Source organism: Pantherophis guttatus, chromosome 2 (genome assembly GCF_059756535.1).
Source record: "Pantherophis guttatus breed Tessera chromosome 2, ASM5975653v1, whole genome shotgun sequence".
NCBI classification, from domain to species: domain Eukaryota; kingdom Metazoa; phylum Chordata; class Lepidosauria; order Squamata; family Colubridae; genus Pantherophis; species Pantherophis guttatus.
Window position 1 is genome coordinate 212,738,185 of NC_142064.1, and position 18,663 is coordinate 212,756,847.

General features: G+C 41.3%; 1 protein-coding gene across 3 annotated transcripts in view; it reads left to right on the forward strand.

Moving 5' to 3' along the window:
- Positions 1 to 1,525: 1,525 nt before the first annotated feature.
- The window catches only part of STAB1 (stabilin 1), a 113,715-nt gene continuing 96,577 nt past the window's right edge, over positions 1,526 to 18,663 (forward strand). For all 3 annotated transcript variants that reach the window (XM_034439287.3, XM_034439302.3, XM_034439294.3), the window contains exons 1-5: positions 1,526 to 1,884; positions 6,103 to 6,236; positions 14,237 to 14,352; positions 15,476 to 15,561; positions 16,712 to 16,781. In XM_034439287.3, coding sequence (XP_034295178.1) covers positions 1,804 to 1,884; positions 6,103 to 6,236; positions 14,237 to 14,352; positions 15,476 to 15,561; positions 16,712 to 16,781 — 487 coding nt within the window. In that variant the 5' untranslated portion in view covers positions 1,526 to 1,803. The remainder of the gene's footprint in view (positions 1,885 to 6,102; positions 6,237 to 14,236; positions 14,353 to 15,475; positions 15,562 to 16,711; positions 16,782 to 18,663) is intronic.

The following is an 18,663-nucleotide window of genomic DNA, read 5'->3' on the forward strand; positions in this document are numbered from 1 at the left end:
TGTTCTGCTAGAGCAGTGATGGCTAACTTTTTTTTAAAAAAAATTGATTTATATGCCGCTCTTCTCCGGAGACTCAGGGCGGCTTACAATGCATTAAGTAATAGCCTTCATACTTTTGTATATTTTATACAAAGTCAGCTTATTGCCCCCACAATCTGGGTCCTCATTTTACCTATCTTAGAAAGGATGGAAGGCTGAGTCAACCTTGAGCCTGGTGAGATTTGAACTTGCAGTAATTGCAGGCAGCTGATGTTAATAACAGTGCTTTAGTCTTCTGCGCTACCAGGGCTTTTCTGGACCGACTGCTCAAAGCGCAAATGTGTGCATGTGCGAATGCGTGTGCATGTCTGAACCCCAAAAATGCAATGTGTGCCCACCCCCATGCATGCGCCCCACTGCCATGCATGTGCATGCAGCCCCCCACATGCACCCCCACATGCGCATGTAGCCCCCTGCATGTCTAAAAGTTAAAATGCTAGCCACAACTGTACAAAGCCCCACCCTATTTTTATGTATGTTGCACATGTATTGCTATATATCTTAAAAGTGGCTTCAATCACACAGTTTTAGCTTAATTTATTATTATTTTTGTTTAAAAAGCCATCTTAACTTTTTAGATTCTTCTTTAGTCATCCACATTCTTTAATTTATATGAATACAAAGCTCACATCAGAATATTTATTACAATACAAATACACATGGGCTTTATCTAATAACTAATTGGATATTTTTTATTGCTCATAAAAAGACATACTGTTAACTGCTTAAAAAGTTAGTATCTAATGGCAGAGCTCTACAGCTGTTATCAGAATATAAACTGTCCTGAGATGATAATTTACTGAATAGAAATATTTTGGATATTTGGATCTTTGTGAGATTCACCATATTCCTGACTACACGGTTTAGATTGCAGTACATTCTCCATTTGATACAGCAATTGTTCATTTCTAACTTCACAATCAAGCAATCCTTTATTCAGAGTAGCAATATTGTGACAGATGATAGAGCAAATATTCTGTGTTAATATCAGATATCAAAAGTTTAGAGAGAACTTGAGGATGACTTGAAGGACTGAAACTACAACTGCTATTGGTCCAGATAATTGAAGGTAGAGAAGGAGAAAGTGAATGAAGGAAGAAGAAAGGAAGAAATATTAGAGGAAAAATCTAATCAATCATCAGAAGTATGCTTTGAAAATCAAACACTTCAAAGAAAGTAGGCTTAATGAGAATTTCATAGGAATTGTTCTTCATAGCAAGAAAAAACCACTATGCTTATAAGAAGCATTTTCTCTACATTGCTATCTTACATTTCATCTTTTTATTGATTTGTTGAAATATTGCCGATGAATTAAAGTTACCCTGATATCGTATAAATTTACCATTTGGGTTGTTAATAAAATCACTGGGCAGCTTTACCTCATTGTTAAATACACAATCAAACTTCCATTCCAATGAAAAAAAAAGAAAGGATTTCCTTCTGTCTGTCGTAACTGATAGAAGAGAGGAAACTTGTTAATGTTCCTGTTTTGAGTAATCCATTGTTTTCCTTTCTCGGGATCATTTTCATACTTAGTATGCCTCCCTGCTTTTTCCTTTTAAATCTGCTGACAGTTGAGGCTTAGTCAAAATGCTGCTCCTTCTGAAGAGTTAGGACTAAGAGATTTACATCATGCAAAGGCTTTCGCTCTGTTCTCATTTAACTTCACAGTTTTTTGGGTCCCATTTTTAGTAGGCGGTGTTATTTTATCAAACTGAACACTTCTCTTCCCGCTTTGAGCAAAGAGATTTCTTCTGCAAAAACATGCCAAGGAAAATTCTTGGATTAGTCTTGTTCATCCTAGCAACATGTGCAACTTTTCCAGCCAAAGGGCAGAAAAATGAGGTGAGTTTTCTGTTCTCTGAGGGGTGAAAGCTGCAGTTTACTCTGACATTTTAACTTGGAAATAAACTCTGGTGAATTTGGGAAAATTAGCTTGCAAAGTTGTAGAATCCTTCAGCACTTAAAGGGGCAGCAGGATGTTTGAAAGGACGATGAGTTGAAAGAATAAATATTACTTCAAGTGGAGAAAACATTCAGCTTCCCACTTAACTAGACCTTAGACCTGTGTCTGTCCTTGCACTAAATGTATGGTTTAGGAAAATACATGTATAAGATTGCAAAGTTGATGCATTTTAATGAATTAAACAATTGAGAACTTTCCATTAGAATTAGAAAGTTAGGTCAAGTGATTTGGCAATTCCTTTAGCATAACCTAACTATTTTTAATTTTTAGTGTAAATATTTGTAAAAGCTGAATAATTCCCTCTTTTCAATTATTCTTATTTAAACATTGATAAATGTATGGTCTAATTCAGGATTAGGGCAACCCCCCTAACATTCCTTGGAGCCTCCCAGAGTAAAAAGAGTAAAAATTTGGTCTCCCTATTTTTTTTCCCCATTTGTGGGTTTTAGGGAAGCTAAGGAGGAAAAATGCATGCCTTATGGCTTGCACATACTTAAGACACCATTTCACCATTCCTTGACCCACCAAATGGACCCTGGCCCTACCCACCTTTGTTGTGGGAACTTGGCAGGTTGTGAAAATTCTGCACAAGTCTTTGATCCTGGTGAACCTTTCCACCCATGTTTTTATTTTATTTTATTTTTAAAATATTTTTATTAAACATTTTTTTGAAAAACAAAAACAGATATTTACATCTTCTTGTTTTCAACATCTTCGCATCAGTAATCCATATTTATACATTTTCTCTTTCTTATTCCACCCATGTTTTTATTTCATTCAACTTTGCAAGATTTCTCCCCCTTCCCCCAATATTTTGGAAATTCTGATGATCCGCCAGAGCCTGGTATAAAAGATCACTGGAAGTTGGATGGCATATACATTTTGAATAAAATTTTAATAAATTTTAAACAATAAGTTGTTTAAACAATAAAGCTAGATGTTTAGACTGGATTTTGCAATTTTATTCATTTATTAATCCTCCCAAGAATCTGGGATAGGCAGATGATGTATTATTTTTATTATGGTTGGTTACACGGTCTGCCAGATTCTTCATCTTTCTCTTCCTCCTTCTCTTCATCATCATCACATTCCAAGAAATTATTTTGAACTCTCAGTCCTTCCACATATAATTTTCCATAATGAACCAAGAATTATAATTTCAGCTACATAATTTTAGGAAAGAAAAATAATTGTATTTCTGGTTGTAAACAACTCAGAATCAGATCTTCTTGCCAATCTATTGCTGTATACTCAAGATCTGTTTTTTTTTTTTAAAAAATCACATCTTGAACAAACAATTTATGAACATAGAATGGATCAAAAAGTAATTTAATTATTGATAAAGATCCTAATAGCATAAGTATTTTTAGATATAAAACAGTTATGAATGTATGTCTTCAGGCCAGTCAATTGTTCCCATTCCAACCCACCTCACTCTGTTGTGGAGAAAATAGGAGGAGGAAGGAGTATTAAATATGTTTGCCACCTTGAGTTATTTATTTAAAAATAAATAAATAAATCTGTAGAAGACATCAGAGGTGGGAGAGAATTATGTAGGAAAATGTATTTGTCCCTTCTGAGAAAGAAACTAGGGCTATGCAGCAATCCAGTTTCAACAGGAAAAGATGATTTGGAGAAATCTGGATATGTACAAAACATTTGTTATCCTTTGTCTTAAAACAGGGATCTTTATCTTTTCTTGGGATCACACAGCTGCAAAGTATATACCTTTGGGTGCTCTGTGAGCATGTGTATAATCCGAATCATCTTTTCCCTGGTGAATCTGGAGTTTTGAGAGCATTTAAAGAGCTATGTTGAAACTGAGCTTATACAAATTTAAAGAACTTCGAATAGGATGAATTCCACCCCCCCAAAAAAATCTGTAGAATGATACTGTACTCATATAAATATACAGAACAGGAAGATAAAATGGAAACTTCATTCATTATATGTTCCTAAACATGGCTTTATAATAATACAAATAATAGTATTATGTGGCTAAAGACTTTTTTTTTTTACAAATGTTCTGTTGCTAAGTACAAAAACCACAAAAAGAGAAAGGGAGTCACATTACTTTCTAGTGCTTAAACAAATAAATTATTTTACCACACAATATACTCAAAATGTTAGGAATGTGTCAACAATAATGGTGTAGTGGGTTCAAAGAGGGCTGGGTGTACTGACACTGGGCTAAGAGTCTGAAGAATTACATCCAAAACTCTGGTGTTGTCATTTATTGCCTGCAGTGATGAATAAACAACAGGGAGCAGATTACTTAAATGTTACCATTCACTGAATGGGATTACCTTCTGAATTAGAACATTGAGCCAAAACTTAATCTAATCCAGTAATGATTTGTGTGTATAATTTGGTTTTAACTTTTTAAAACTAACTTTTGTTTAACCCATTTTAATGGGTTCAAGTGTTTGTGTTTATTTAGAGTGTTTTCATAACAAGTGGAATAAAACCTTGCACTTATTGAAAAGTGCAGTATAGCAATAGGAATGGAGTGGGCATCCATTTCCCAGAGAAAGCTCAGTTACATCAACTGCTGAAATGGAGAGACTTAACAGAACTGAATAACAGAGTTGGAAGGTACCTTGTAGGTCATCTAGTCCAACCCCCCACCCAAGCAAGAGACTCTACACCATTTCTGACAGATGGCAGTCCAATCTCTTCCTGAAAGCTTGCAGTGATGAAGCTCCCACAACTTCTGAAGACAAGCTGTTCCATTAGTTGATTGTTCTCATTGTCAGAAAATTTATCTTTATTTCCAGGTTGAATCTCCCCTTGATCAGTTTCCATCCATTATTCCTTGTCTGGCCTTTAGGAGCTTTGGAAAATAGCTTGACCCCCCTCCTCTCTGAGACAGCCCCTCAAATATTGGAACACTGCTATCATGTCTCTCCGGTCCATCTCTTCACTAGACTAGCCTTGCCCAGTTCCTGCAACCGTTCTTTATATGTTTTAGCCTCCAGTCCCCTAATCATCTTTGTTGCTCTTCTCTGCACTCTTTCTAGAGCCTCAACAACTTTTTAATAATGTGGTGACTGAAACTGGATGCAGTATTCAAGGTGTGATCTTATTAAGGCTTTATAGAGATGTATTAGTACCTCACCTGATCTTGATTGAATCCCTCTGTTAATGCAACTTAAAAGTGCATTGGCTTTTTTGGCTGCCGTTGCATACTGTTGGCTCATCGGTTTATGCTGGTCACATTCAGAGGAGTCACTCCTTCACAGAGTTACATTTGTCTCTAGATTAAGAATAGAGACCTTACTACTATGGTCAAATATGTAGAAGTAAGATATGTAGAAGGGAGATCCAATCTATTTTTCATCAAAGAAACAGCAGAGAACCAGAAAAGATAAATACCTTGCTCCAGCCTCTTATCTGCTCGCTCACTGCTTCCTTCCTCCAAATTCCCCAGGCATGATCCCCCCCCAACTTTTCTTCTAATGTGTTTCAGGGCTCTCTTATCTACTTTTGAACTAAACCAAAATTTCCCCAATGTTGGTGTAGTTATCTGAGTGAAAGCAGATCTCTGTGGACAGTGGGTGCACCCTGTTTTTGCAGTTGAACGTATCAGGGTCCCAAAATACGTTAGTTATGGCCTTACTGTCATGGGGCTCATAAAGCAGAACCATCTGGGCTGAAGAATGGGGAAATGAAAGGTTGCCTGGGTTTCGTTACAACATTGTTGGGGACGTGCTGCTGACCAAGGTTAAAGTGTTGGCATGGGGGCATATTTTCTGTGCATGATGCAGAAAAGCCAAAATCAATAATTCATTAATGTGGGTCAATTTGTTTCAGAGTCTCTGGGATGTGTTGCACTATATCTCCCATATTTCTCAGCTGCCATGCTGTGATGATGGGGCTGGGCAGTCCAAACCATCAGACAATGTTTGATCAAGGAAGGCTGGCATGCATTAGATATGGATTGATCAGAACTATTTCCAAATGCCTGCCACTTGGCTTTATTGCTGGAGATAAGAAATGCAACAGGTTTGAAAACCTGTTGATGCTGCTTATTATCTTTTAAATGAGTTATGGAATTGTGCATTTCGTACAAGAATTATCATCTTCCCTTTCTCCAGTTAAAATCAATGCGATGTGACCGGAAGTTCACATATAGGAAGAATACTCCTTGCACTATTTGTGTTCCTGATCTTTGGAGGATGATCAGATGCCCATGGGGATGGACGAAAAATAACAAGCCAGAGCAATGCAGGTAAAAGGTGCTCTTTTCTATCTCAGTGTGTATAATGTATTTTAGAACAGGGATTACCAATGAATCAAAGGGCACTTTGCTTAATAGTAAAGCCATAGGGATGGTTTACACCTATGAGGAAAAATAAAGAAGAAAAACCCCATGGCCAGTCCTAGTTAATAGGACACAACATCTGTCAAGATTTTACTTTCTGTGCATGCAGAATTTGAGCCTGGTTTGTGATGCCACATCAGATACGTAACAATCCTGATAACAAAGGCTTGGAGGTTTCTATGTAAATAATATATTTCATTCTGTGACAGAGCTGATTTATGTAACCACATCTGATGTGTAACCACATCTGAATGATGTTACTACTTTTCATTTTGAGATAATTAGAGTGGAGTAAAGAAAGAATGTCAGATTACGGCCTGCAGCAAACTTTAATCATATTATTTTGTAATTGAAACAAGAATAAACATATTTGTTTTCATAAATAAATAAATAAATAAATAAATAATTTTATTTCTATACCGCCCTTCTCCCGAAGGACTCAGGGTGGTGTACAGCCAATTTAAAAACACAACACACAACAATAATTAAAAATTAAAATAATTACATAGATTTGGCCGATTTAAAACCCCAAACATTTAAAATACCCCAATTAAAATTATTAAGTTGATAGCCCTGCCTGGCGGAACAACAGGGTCTTCAGTGCGCAACGAAACACTCGGAGGTCGGAGATCTTGCGTATTTCCGGGGGCAGTTCATTCCACAGGGCTGGGGCTCCCACAGAAAAGGCCCTCCCCCTGGGTGTCGCCAGCCGACATAACTTAGCTGATGGCACCCTGAGGAGACCCTCTCTGTGGGAGCGGACTGGTCGGTGGGAGGCTATTGGTGGCAGAAGACGGTCTCGAAGGTACCCGGGTCCTATGCCATGGAGCGCTTTAAAGGTGGTAACCAACCAATAAGTAGGCAGGCAGGGAGGTAGCTGATAATGGAGAGGTAGACAGATAAATCACACATTTTGTAGACAGATAAATCACCCATTTTTTTAAGTGGCACCCATTTTTAACAATAATATTTATAATAGAAGTCACTATGAGCAACACATCTTAATATCTGCAGTAAAATGAATCTTAATTTACATAGCTGTAGAGTGGAACCTAGACTTTCAGTGCCACTGAAGAAAAAAATGTTAATTCAGGTGTGTGCAAAATATTTTGTGGTATTTAGGGAGAGTGAGACTGAGCTGTTTAAGATACCTCTCTGGTTTAGAATGGTAATCAGGATTTCCTATGGCTATGAGGTACAAATCATTTTTTTAAAAAAATTGATTTATATGCCGCCCTTCTCCGGAGACTCAGGGCGGCTTACAGTGCGTTAAGCAATAGCCTTCATACTTTTGTATATTTATACAAAGCCAGCTTATTGCCCCCACAAACTGGGTCCTCAATTTACCTACCTTAGAAAGGATGGAAGGCTGAGTCAACCTTGAGCCTGGCGAGATTCGATCTTACTTTAATTTCAGACAACTGGCGTTAAATTACAGTGCTCTGTCTGTTGAGCTATCCAGGCTCCTTTAATTCAGGCAATCTTTATTTATTTACTGTACCAATCTTTGCTTTTGGGTAGCCCTTGCTCACAGCCAGGGGTGGGTTCTACTTACCTTTACTACCGGTTCGCAATGGGGCTGCGCATGCGTTGTTCTGCGCAGAAGCATTTCGATGACTTCAGGGTCGGTGGACGGAGCCTCCCGCCGGTTTTACTACCAGTTCTATAGAACTGGTGCGAACCAGGGGCAACCCACCACTGCTCACAGCGCAAGTACTGCAATGGTAGGTTCTACAAGTATATTAAAATAACTGCAGACATAAGACAATTTAATGTTAATTCAAAAATCTAATAAGCATCTGAATGCCAATAATCACTATAAAAGATGCCAAAAATTCTTGGAAACTATGATATACACAGTTTTTTTTCAATAGATACCAAAGCAGCCTTTACATATCTTTTCCTTTCCTTATATCAATAATATATTTGGTACTGCTTGTCATTGTATAGTACAAAAAAATAATAATGTTTTTATTTTAATCTGTGACCATAATAAAATTCAACCCATCTGTTCATTTATTATTTATCTATCTACTAGCAAATATGTTTCCTCTTATTTTTGAATTTAGAGTAGATCATTTTCTCATAACTTTTTAATTTTTAGTCTAGTATTACTCAAATTGCAAATTAACCTATGTTTTTTTATTGGATGATGATTTCCTAAAATAATAGTTATGTTCTATTATGTCCTAATCCTCATTCTACATTTTGAAATTAAATTCCAGAATATTTTAAATTCTTAATATTTTGATGCCAACCCATTTGCAGTCAAACGTACCTAACTTATTTAGCTTTTGAAAACCACAGCTGCACAGCTTTTCATTGATATTGAAGTTGCTATAGCTTGATTTACAGAAACAGGGCTGAAGTTCCAGGGCTTAAATTATTTTTGTACTTTTAGTATATGTGGTGGAATTAATTTAATTTCCTTTATGATTTTCAATAATTCTCAAAGTCTTTTTAAATTGAGCTTCTGGTATGCGGATTAAATCTTTTCAGTTGTAACTTGGATGGTGACATGTTAACTTTCTAAGTTAGCTTTTCCTAATCTGGAGAGGCATTCAGAATTTCCCAGCCAGCAGGGCAATTTTTGAGAATCCTGAAGCTGAAATTCACACATCTAGAAGGAACTCAGGTTGGAGAACACTGTCATACTGCTAAGAAATTGGTAAATTGATAGCCATTAGTAATATGTAGTCGAAAAACTGAGGGATCTTAAAGGTTTACTCTATGAATAGAGGAAGGCTTTCTTGGCAGAACAGAAAGATCATCCTATGCATGCAGCTTAGTTGCCAATGTAGGCATCTTCTATTGGGTATGTTTCACACTGCTTAATATGACTGAATGGCGAATATGCCCTACTATGGTGTGTTCATGTCTGCTGGCTTCTTTTTTAAGCCCTGAATGGTGCAGCCATAGGAGTGAACCAGTAGCAGCAAGCAGTTGCGTTTGCTATGCTAACCTATACAAAGGCTTAATGTTGAATGTAAATAATATTGACACAACAAGGCACCTCATCTATTGTTAAACCAAACTGAGGTGTATAGATAAAATTACAGAATTGGAAGGAGTCATTTTGGACATTGGGCCTAACTAACAATTCAGTACAGGACTACAAATTAAAGCATCTTAGATAGATGGCTGCTCCGTGTTCACCTCCTGCTTGAACACCTCCAATTCTTTAGCCACACTTTTCATGAGCAATTTATTCCACTATTGTACTGATTTATTCATTAACTACTTGTTTTTTTATTTAATTAGAAATTAAATTAATTTTATTTTAATTTTATTTTTTTTATTTAATTAGAATTTGCCTTTTTAAATCTACTATTCTTCTTACTCTGTTCCTGTGTTCTGGAGTAAAAATGTTTTTGCTTTTCTTTAAAGTGATATCCTTTTAGGTTTTTGAAAGTACTTCTTATAAGTTCTTCTTATACCTACTTATGTGTTTATGTACATATGTTTATGAGTACATACCAGTGGTGAAATTCAATTTTTTTTACTACTGGTTCTGTGGGCATGGCTTGGTGGGTGTGGTGTGGTATGGCTTGGTGGGCGTAGCAGGGGAAGAATACTGCAAAATCTCCCACCCCACTCTGGGACCAGCCAGAGGTGGTATTTGCAGGTTCTCTGAACTACTGAAAATTTCTGCTACCGGTTCTCCAGAACCTGTCAGAATCTGCTGGATTTCACCCCTGGTACATACCTATACACACACATACACATATCTATACACACAATTGAGAACCAAGAGTAATGGAAGTAAGGTGAACAATTTATTTATTTGTTTGTTTGTTTGTTTCAATTTCTATACCGCCCTTCTCCAATATAGGACTCAGGGCGGTGAACAGCCAAAGTAAAAAACAGGACATACAAAATTTAAAAACAGTTTAAAATAATTAAATATTTTGGCCGTAAATTAAAACAACCCAATTTAAAATCAATTTAAAATTTAACTCAAGCCAGCCCAGCTAGTTGAAATAAATAGGTTTTCAGGGCCCGACGAAAAATCTGGAGGTCTGTTATTGTACGTATCTCTGGGGGGAGGTTGTTCCAGAGGGTGGGCGCCGCCACAGAGAAGGCTTTCCCCCTGGGGGTCGCCAGCCGACATTGTCTGGCGGACGGCACCCTGAGGAGGCCCACTCTGTGCGAGCGTACTGGCCGGTGGGAGGCTATTGGTGGCAGAAGGCGGTCTCGTAGGTACCCCGGCCCTAAGCCATGGAGCGCTTTAAAGGTGGTCACCAACACCTTGAAGTGCACCCGGAAGACCACCGGGAGCCAGTGCAGCTCGCTCAGGAGAGGTGTCACATGGGAGCGCCTCGTCGCCCCCATAATCCCCCACACGGCTGCGTTCTGGACCAGCTAGAGCCTCCGGGTGCACCCCAGGGGGAGCCCCATGTAGAGAGCATTGCAGTAGTCCAGGCAGGAAGTGACGAGTGCCTGAGTGACTGTGCGTAGGGAGTCCCGATCTAGAAAGGGGCGCAACTGGCGTATCAGGCGAACCTGATAAAAAGCCCCCCTGGCCACGGCTGTCAAATGATCTTCTAAAGACAGCCGTGCATCCAGTAGGATGCCCAAGTTACGAGCCCTCTCCATGGGGGCGAGTGATTCTCCCCCAATAGCCAGCAATGGCATCAGCTGGCTATATCAGGACGCCGGAAGCCACAGCCACTCGGTCTTGGAGGGGTTGAGTCAGAGCCTGTTTCTCCCCATCCAGGCCCGCACGGCCTCCAGGCACCGGGACATCACTTCAAGGGCATCGTTGGGGTGGCCTGGGGTGGAGATGTACAGCTGGGTGTCATCAGCGTACTGATGGAACTCCACCCCGAAGCCACGGATGATCTCACCCAGCGGCTTTACATAAATGTTGAACAGAAGGGGCGAGAGGACTGACCCTTGTGGCACCCCACAAGCAAGGTGCCTCGGGATCGACCACTGCCTCCCTGTCAACACAGATTGCGACCGGTCAGAGAGGTAGGAGGAGAACCACCGCAGAACGGTGCCCCCCCGCCAACCGGTGCAACATGATACCATGGTCGATGGTATCAAAAGCCGCTGAGAGGTCTAACAGGACCAGGATAGAGGAGCAGCCCCTATCCCGAGCCCTCCAGAGATCATCCATCAACGCGACCAATGCCGTTTCCATGCTGTGCCCAGGCCGGAAGCCGGACTGGAGCGGGTCTAGATAGACAGCTTCATCCAGGTACCGGGGAAGCTGTTGCGCTACCACACTCTCAACAACCTTCACAACGAAGCGAAGGTTGGAGACTGGACAATAGTTAGCCAAAACAGCCGGATCCAGAGAGGGCTTCTTGAGGAGGGGCCTCACAACCGCTTCTTTCAAAGCGGCCGGCAGGACCCCCTCACTCAAAGAAGCATTAACAATCTTCTGGAGCCAGCCTCGTGTCACCTCCTGGGAAGCCAGTACCAACCAGGAGGGACACGGGTCCAATAAACATGTGGTCGCGTTCAGCCATCCCAGGACCCTGTCCATGTCCTCGGGAGCCACAGGATCGAACTCCCCCCAGATAACACTCTCAAGACCTGCCTCAGTCATCCCGTCCAGACATACCCAGTCAGAGGCCAGCCCTTCCCGAATCTGAGCGATTTTGTCATACAGATACTGCACAAAATCCTCAGCTCGGCCCTGCATGGGGTCATCCCGCGCTTCCAGGTGGAGGAGGGAGCGGGTCACCCTAAACAGGGTGGCCGAGCGATTATCTGATGACGTGATAAGAGCGGCAAAATAGCTAGATTTCACTGCTTTTATCGCCACTAGGTAGGTCTTAATATGAGACCTCAACAGTGTTCGGTCGGATTCGGAGCGGCTGGTCCTCCAACTACTCTCCAGGTGTCTTTTCCGGCGCTTCATCTCCCTGAGCTCCTCAGAGAACCAAGGAGCTAGGTGAGTTCGGTGCTGGGTCAGAGGCCGCAAAGGCACGACACGGTCCAAGGCCCTGGCAGCTGCACTATCCCAGGCGGCCACCAGGTCTTCAGCCGAGTCATGAGCCAGAGTCTCAGGAAATGGCCCAAGCTCCATCTGGAACCTATCAGGGTCCATCAGGCGCCTGGGGCGGAACCACCTGGTCGGTCCCGCCTCCCTGCGGTGGGGTGCAGCGGTTAGAAAATCCAGTCGAAGGAGCGAGTGGTCAGACCATGACAAGGGTTCGATGGCTATATCCCCTATATCAAGGCCACTCAACCACTGACCAGAGACAAAAACTAAGTCCAGAGTCCCCCTGTGTGAGTGGAGTCATGAATTAACTGAGTAAGGTCCATGGCCATCATGGAAGCCATGAACTCTCGAGCCACCTCAGACGTTTCACCAATAGATGGCAGGTTAAAATCCCCCATGATAACAAGTCTGGGAGTGTCCACTGCCACCTCGGCTATAACATTAAGCAGCTCGGGCAGGGCCGTTGCCACGTGGCAGGGAGCCAGGTACGTGACCAACAAGCCCATCTGTACTCCACAACCCCACTTCACAAAGAAGGACTCACATCCAGCTATCTGTGGAACAGTGGTCTCCCTTGGATCCAGACCTTCCTTTATAATAACCGCCACCCCCCCGCCCCTGCCCTGAGCCCTCGGCTGATGAAATACACGGAAGCCTGGTGGGCATATATCCACAAGGGGAACTCCCCCCTCCTGGCCCAACCAGGTCTCCGTAATGCCCACCAGGTTCGCCTCCCCCTCCTGAATAAGATCGTGAATGAGGGGGGCTTTATTAACAACGGACCTGGCATTGCATAACATCAGTCGAAGGCTCTGGCCCTGAGAATCTGGACAGCCTGGGGAACGAGAAAAGCATTGGGGACCGGAGTGCGCAATCACTCTAAGATAACGAGTGCGCATTCCCCGAACATGATGTGGTCCCCAGCTTCCGCCATATCTGCCCCTCCCACTCACTATACTGATGGAACAGCCCTCTTTAAATTGAACTCCAACCCCCTCCCCGACCTCTGGTTCTACGTCCCTAGTGTCGCAGCCCTTTGCTAAGGCTGGTCTTGAACCCGGTGGATTTCCCCCAGAACCCACCCTGATCCCCCCCGAACCCCTTAAAATTTTTGTTAAAAACCCACTAAGAAACCCACTTAAAAAACCCTTCAAACTCTTCTTTGCCGCATGCCATCTCTCGGGGCTCCAACGCCTGTCATCAAGATAGGCCCTCGATAACGAAGAGGGCCAAACCTGCGAGAGGGGGGAGTCTCGCAGGGCACAAAGTTCATTCACTGAGTACATCTGGACATCAAGGGGAGGTAATAACCCATGGCCAATAGCCAGGGGACAATTTGATGTTATCACAGTCAGAAGGAGTGAAATGCCAGACTTCGATAGAATTCCAATGGAACACGTAGGACCTCATTGCCCTCTCACGGCAATGGCGGGAGTAAAATGCTGTTTCGATCTGGCAGAGGGTGACCCAGCCCCCCTCTCACGGCGGCTGGATCATTGATTCTGGGCAGCCAAATTTGGGTTAGAAAAATGGCACTGCCATTTCTAGTTTTACCTTCAAGGCTGATGATAGTGATAGAAAGTATTTCCAGATCAGATTTAGGCTTTTCTGTGCTATAGGTATTGTTTGACTATATTACCTTATGCAGTAGCAATAGCAATAGCACTTAGACTTATATACAGCTTCATAGTGCTTTACAGCCCTTAGCAGTTTACCAAGTCAACAACTTGCCCCAACTTGCCCAGCAACAATCTGGGTCCTTATTTTATTTTATTGATCTCAGAAAGATGGAAGGCTGAATCAACCTTGAGCCAGTGAGAATTGAACTGCTGAACTGCTGGCAGCCGGCAGTCAGCAGAAGTAGCCTGCAGTACTGCATTCTAACCACTGTGCCACCAGTAGTTCCCTACTAGTCTTTGTGTCTGGGCATATGTGTGTTTTCCTATTTCAGATATACAGTAAAACTGGGTGAGAACACCATATCTAACTTGGGGTGCACGTATACATGCATGAATCATGAGGAAGACAAACAGTGCTGCCCTGGACACTGGGGTGCTGAATGCTATGGTAAGTTTTTGATTGTAGAACACATATCACATAGACAGGGAATAGAAGTTTATAGGATGGTTTGGGAAGCATGTTTTGCTTGACAAACTTTTGGAGTTTGTATGTCCTGAAGCCATTGAGCTCTTGAAATCCAGTAAGGAGTAAGGATTTAAACACTGGGCCATACAGAAACAGGCAGCATCAGCATGCTGTATACGTGAAAAAAAATTACCTTTTCTTCTTTTGCAATAATTGATTTAATCCATTTACAAACACCCCCAGTTGCCACATATTGTACATGCAATGTACAACTTTGAAATACAATAGCAAAAGGAGAACAAAAATTTAAAAAACCATGGTGCAGACCTAACACAACAATTGCATATTTGACATGCAACAGTCAATTCCAGTCAAGTCAATATGCAAAGAAGGGTCCCCAATTGTAATGGCATCTAGGACTGACCTTGGGAGACAGGAAGAAGAGCCACAGAGTAGACAACAGATAAGAGGCAGCTGAGCCTGCAGAAGGAAGGCAGGGGGCATGGCAAATGTCAAAAGGGATTCCTTATTTTCTTGAGCTGTGAAGATGAGGGGAAGAGATGTACTTTTAGATTTTCAAGTTTCTGTTATTCTGAAGGAACCAGATTTCAGGAAGGCTCCCTATTATCTTAGATGGCCCAAAGAAACAAAATTAGACTCTGGGGTTTATATGAATAGAGCTTTCTCCACAAGACCATTGAACAAAGAATAAATGGGCATACATTGTTTATAATGCCTTGCAATAAGGATGCACCTGATTTAGCAATAGCAATAACACTTAGACTTATATACTACTTTACAGTGCTTTTACAGTACTCTCTAAGCAGTTTACATATAGTCAGCACATTGCCCCCAACAATCTGGGTCCTCATTTTACCCATTTTACTCAAAAGGCTGGAAGGCTGAGTCAACCTTGAGCCCAGTGAGATTTGAACTGTCAAATTGCAGGCAGCCGGCAGGCAGCAGAAGTAGCCTGCAGTACTGCACTCTAACCACTGTGCCACTGTGGCTCATTGAATCAAAATAGTATGAGTTTTTAAAACACAGTTTTTAAGACACAGTTTTTAAAACAATCTAAGCATGGGTAACTCTCTTCCTTTTATAGAATGTCCTGGTGGACCTGAAAACATATGCAACCAACATGGAACCTGCTTGGATGGCATTGCGAATAATGGAACTTGCATTTGTAATGTAAGACTGGGTTTACTTTCTCCAAGAATGTATTATTAGCAGTAGACTAGACAGTTTATAGCCAAGAGCATTCTTCTGGTGCATCATGTCTATGGAGATTGTCAGTCATCCAGGCCATGGTTGTTTTCCCAAAGGTGCTTTTTTTTCAAGAGGCAACTGGGCTTTCTTGTTTTTTTCTTTTTTGTAAACGTTTTGCTTCTCCTCCAAAAAGCTTCTTCATCTCTGACTAGAGCTGACTGCTTTTAGTTCCCCCCATTTTTTAAATAATTATTTTTGTAATATTTTGTTCTTTTCACCAAAACATTTGCATTATTTGGCAACTGGATGCAAGGGGCAACTACTGCTTATTATCCTATTCCAAATAGGATAATCTATTACATTGCTAAGTTTCCTTTATTGAACAGAGAGGATTCTAATTCAGCCAGCTTCTCTCCTGGATACTCTTGATTACAAATGGAAAGAGGAATTGTGGATGGAGCATGCGAGGGCTTAGAAGAAAGTTGATTCAGTTCCATCTCTCTTTACGTGTGCACCCTATTCTGGAATAATGATTAAATGAAACATTTATATTACATTGACTGTTCATTTTATGAACTGCGTTGCCTTAAGTAATTGATCCGCCTTCCTTCTAAATACAGTCTGTTCCTTTTTTTAAAAAAACCTATTGTTTATACAGTAGTGACTTCTTGAAAGAACAAAGAAGGAGATTTAATTTTAACATTACCAAGGCTGCAAATTGATAATAATATGTGTAGATAAATTCTTTGTATACTGTGCATTATCCCACAGAAATAAACCATTAGTGGTCTCCCAGGTGTTACTGAAACACACCTTCCAGCAACGTTTGTTAACATCAGTGAAAGATCTGCAGGGAGTTGTAGTTCTGCAGACCTTGGAGGACTACAATTTCATCAGGCTTATTGTTAGGAAGCCCAAGATCAATCTTCCTTCCTTCCTTCCTTCCTTCCTTCCTTTCTTTCTTTCTTTCTTTCTTTCTTTCTTTCTTTCTTTCTTTCTTTCTTTCTCCCTCCCTCCCTCCCTCCCTCCCTCCCTCCCTCCTCCCTCCCTCCCTCCTTCCTTCCTTTTCTTCCTTCCTTTTATGGGACATAAAAATGCCATTGTAAAATGTTGATCTCTTTAATTTCTTTAGGCAAATTATGGTGGCATTGCATGTCAACATTGCAAGGATGAGAATCATTTTGGCCCTGATTGTCAATCTGGTAAGCATCTCAAGCCCAGGATCTCACTGAAAAGAATCAAGCTAATGGCTGGTGGGCAACTAGAGAAGAATTTGAATGAGCTGATGGGCAAATCATAGGCACATGATAATAGTAATGGGCATTATAAATCATTGTAGAATGTACAATCAGTTAAAATGTTCTCGGCCAGGTATTTTGATGGATGGATGGATTTTTTAGTACATTTGGAAATTTCTTGTATTGTCTACATTATTTCTGATATCCCTGATCTGCAGAATACAGTGATGACTCAGAATAGCTGACACTATAGCTCCTAAGTGCCTTCTCACCAGCAGAGCCTTATCAGAACCCTGGTTTATGAAGCAATTGAGGATAGGTGGCCGAGGTGGCACAGTGGTTAGAGTGCAGTACTGCAGGCTACTTCAGCTGACTGCTAGCTGCAGATCAGCAGTTCAAATCTCACCAGACTCAAGGTTGACTCAGCCTTCCATCCTTCCAAGGTGGGTAAAATGAGGACCCAGGTTGTTGGGGGCAATATGCTGATTCTGTAAACCGCTTAGAGAGGGCTGCAAAAGCACTATGAAGCAGTATATAAGTCTAAGTGCTATTACTAGTGCTATTGCTATAATGAAGTAGATTGGTAGAAGATTCGGGCACCCAGCTGCACCACTCTAGACCTCAATCTTCAAGGAAGCTATGAATATTCTCAAACACTACCTAGTATCAATATTGGATAGAACAGGCTTAAATTAATTCCAAGCAAGGCAGAGGTGCTATTAGTAAAGAAAAGGTTGAACTCTTGATTATGTACCAGAAAATTGTTGTTGACTCTTAGCAATCACATAGATCAGGGGTGTCAAAGTCATGTCGTCACTGTGGCATCACGTGACTGTCAAGACTTTCCCCCCCCTTCGCTAAACTGGGCATGGGTGTGGCCAGCACCTGATTCATCTAACTTGCGGGCAGAGTTTGACAGCCCTGACATAGATAGACGTTTTCCATTACAATCCGTCCCTAATCTGATCTTTCAGGTCTTTTAGTGATGCCCCCATCACCAATGTAATTGAGTCCATTCATCTTGCTCCCTGTCTTGCTATTCCTCTTTTTCTGTTTTCTTCTGCTTTTCCCAGCATTGTAGATTTTTAAAGAAAGCTACGTCATCACAGAACGTGTGCAGAATACAATAATTTCAGCCTTGTCATTTGTGCCTTGAGTGAGAACTTTGGGTTGTTTGTTTGATGTTTCATTTGTTTGTCTTCTTGGCTGTCCACAGTATTCCTAGGAGTTTTCCCCCACACCATAGTTCAAAAGTGTCAATACTGTTGCTATCCTGCTTCTTTAAAGTCTAACTTTTGCTTCCATTCCAGGGCATATCTTGGTTTGCATGATTCTGGTCTTTGTAGATATAGACATAGCAGTTAAATATCTTTTACAAGGCCTTTGTGTTAGCTTTATCAAATGCTAGTCTATACCAAACGAGCTTGCAGATCCTTTGCATTTTTGACTATTACAGTAACTCTCAAATAAGATCAAGTTTTTTTCTGCTTGTCCTTCTCCATGAAGATTAAAGTGCTCCTGCATCTCCAATCATCACTGGCTTTCAGAGGCTGGCTGGATAACAAGGATGTTTGTTCTTTTAAGACCAATATATCAATTTTCAATCCTTTCTAAAACAGTCATATAGTGGCAATTGTCCATGGTTCAGTTCAAAACTCTTAAACTTGCAAACAGCATGGAAATTGTAAGTGATGTGAGGTCAGGTGGCTGCTGATTGGGACAAAATATCCAGTTAACACAGTGCTGGGATTCAAATAACTTAATAACCAGTTCAACCAGAGTCAGGTTGGCTGTCGTGGGAGGCATGGCCCATCCCTGTTCTCCAACTCCACCACACATGTGGGAT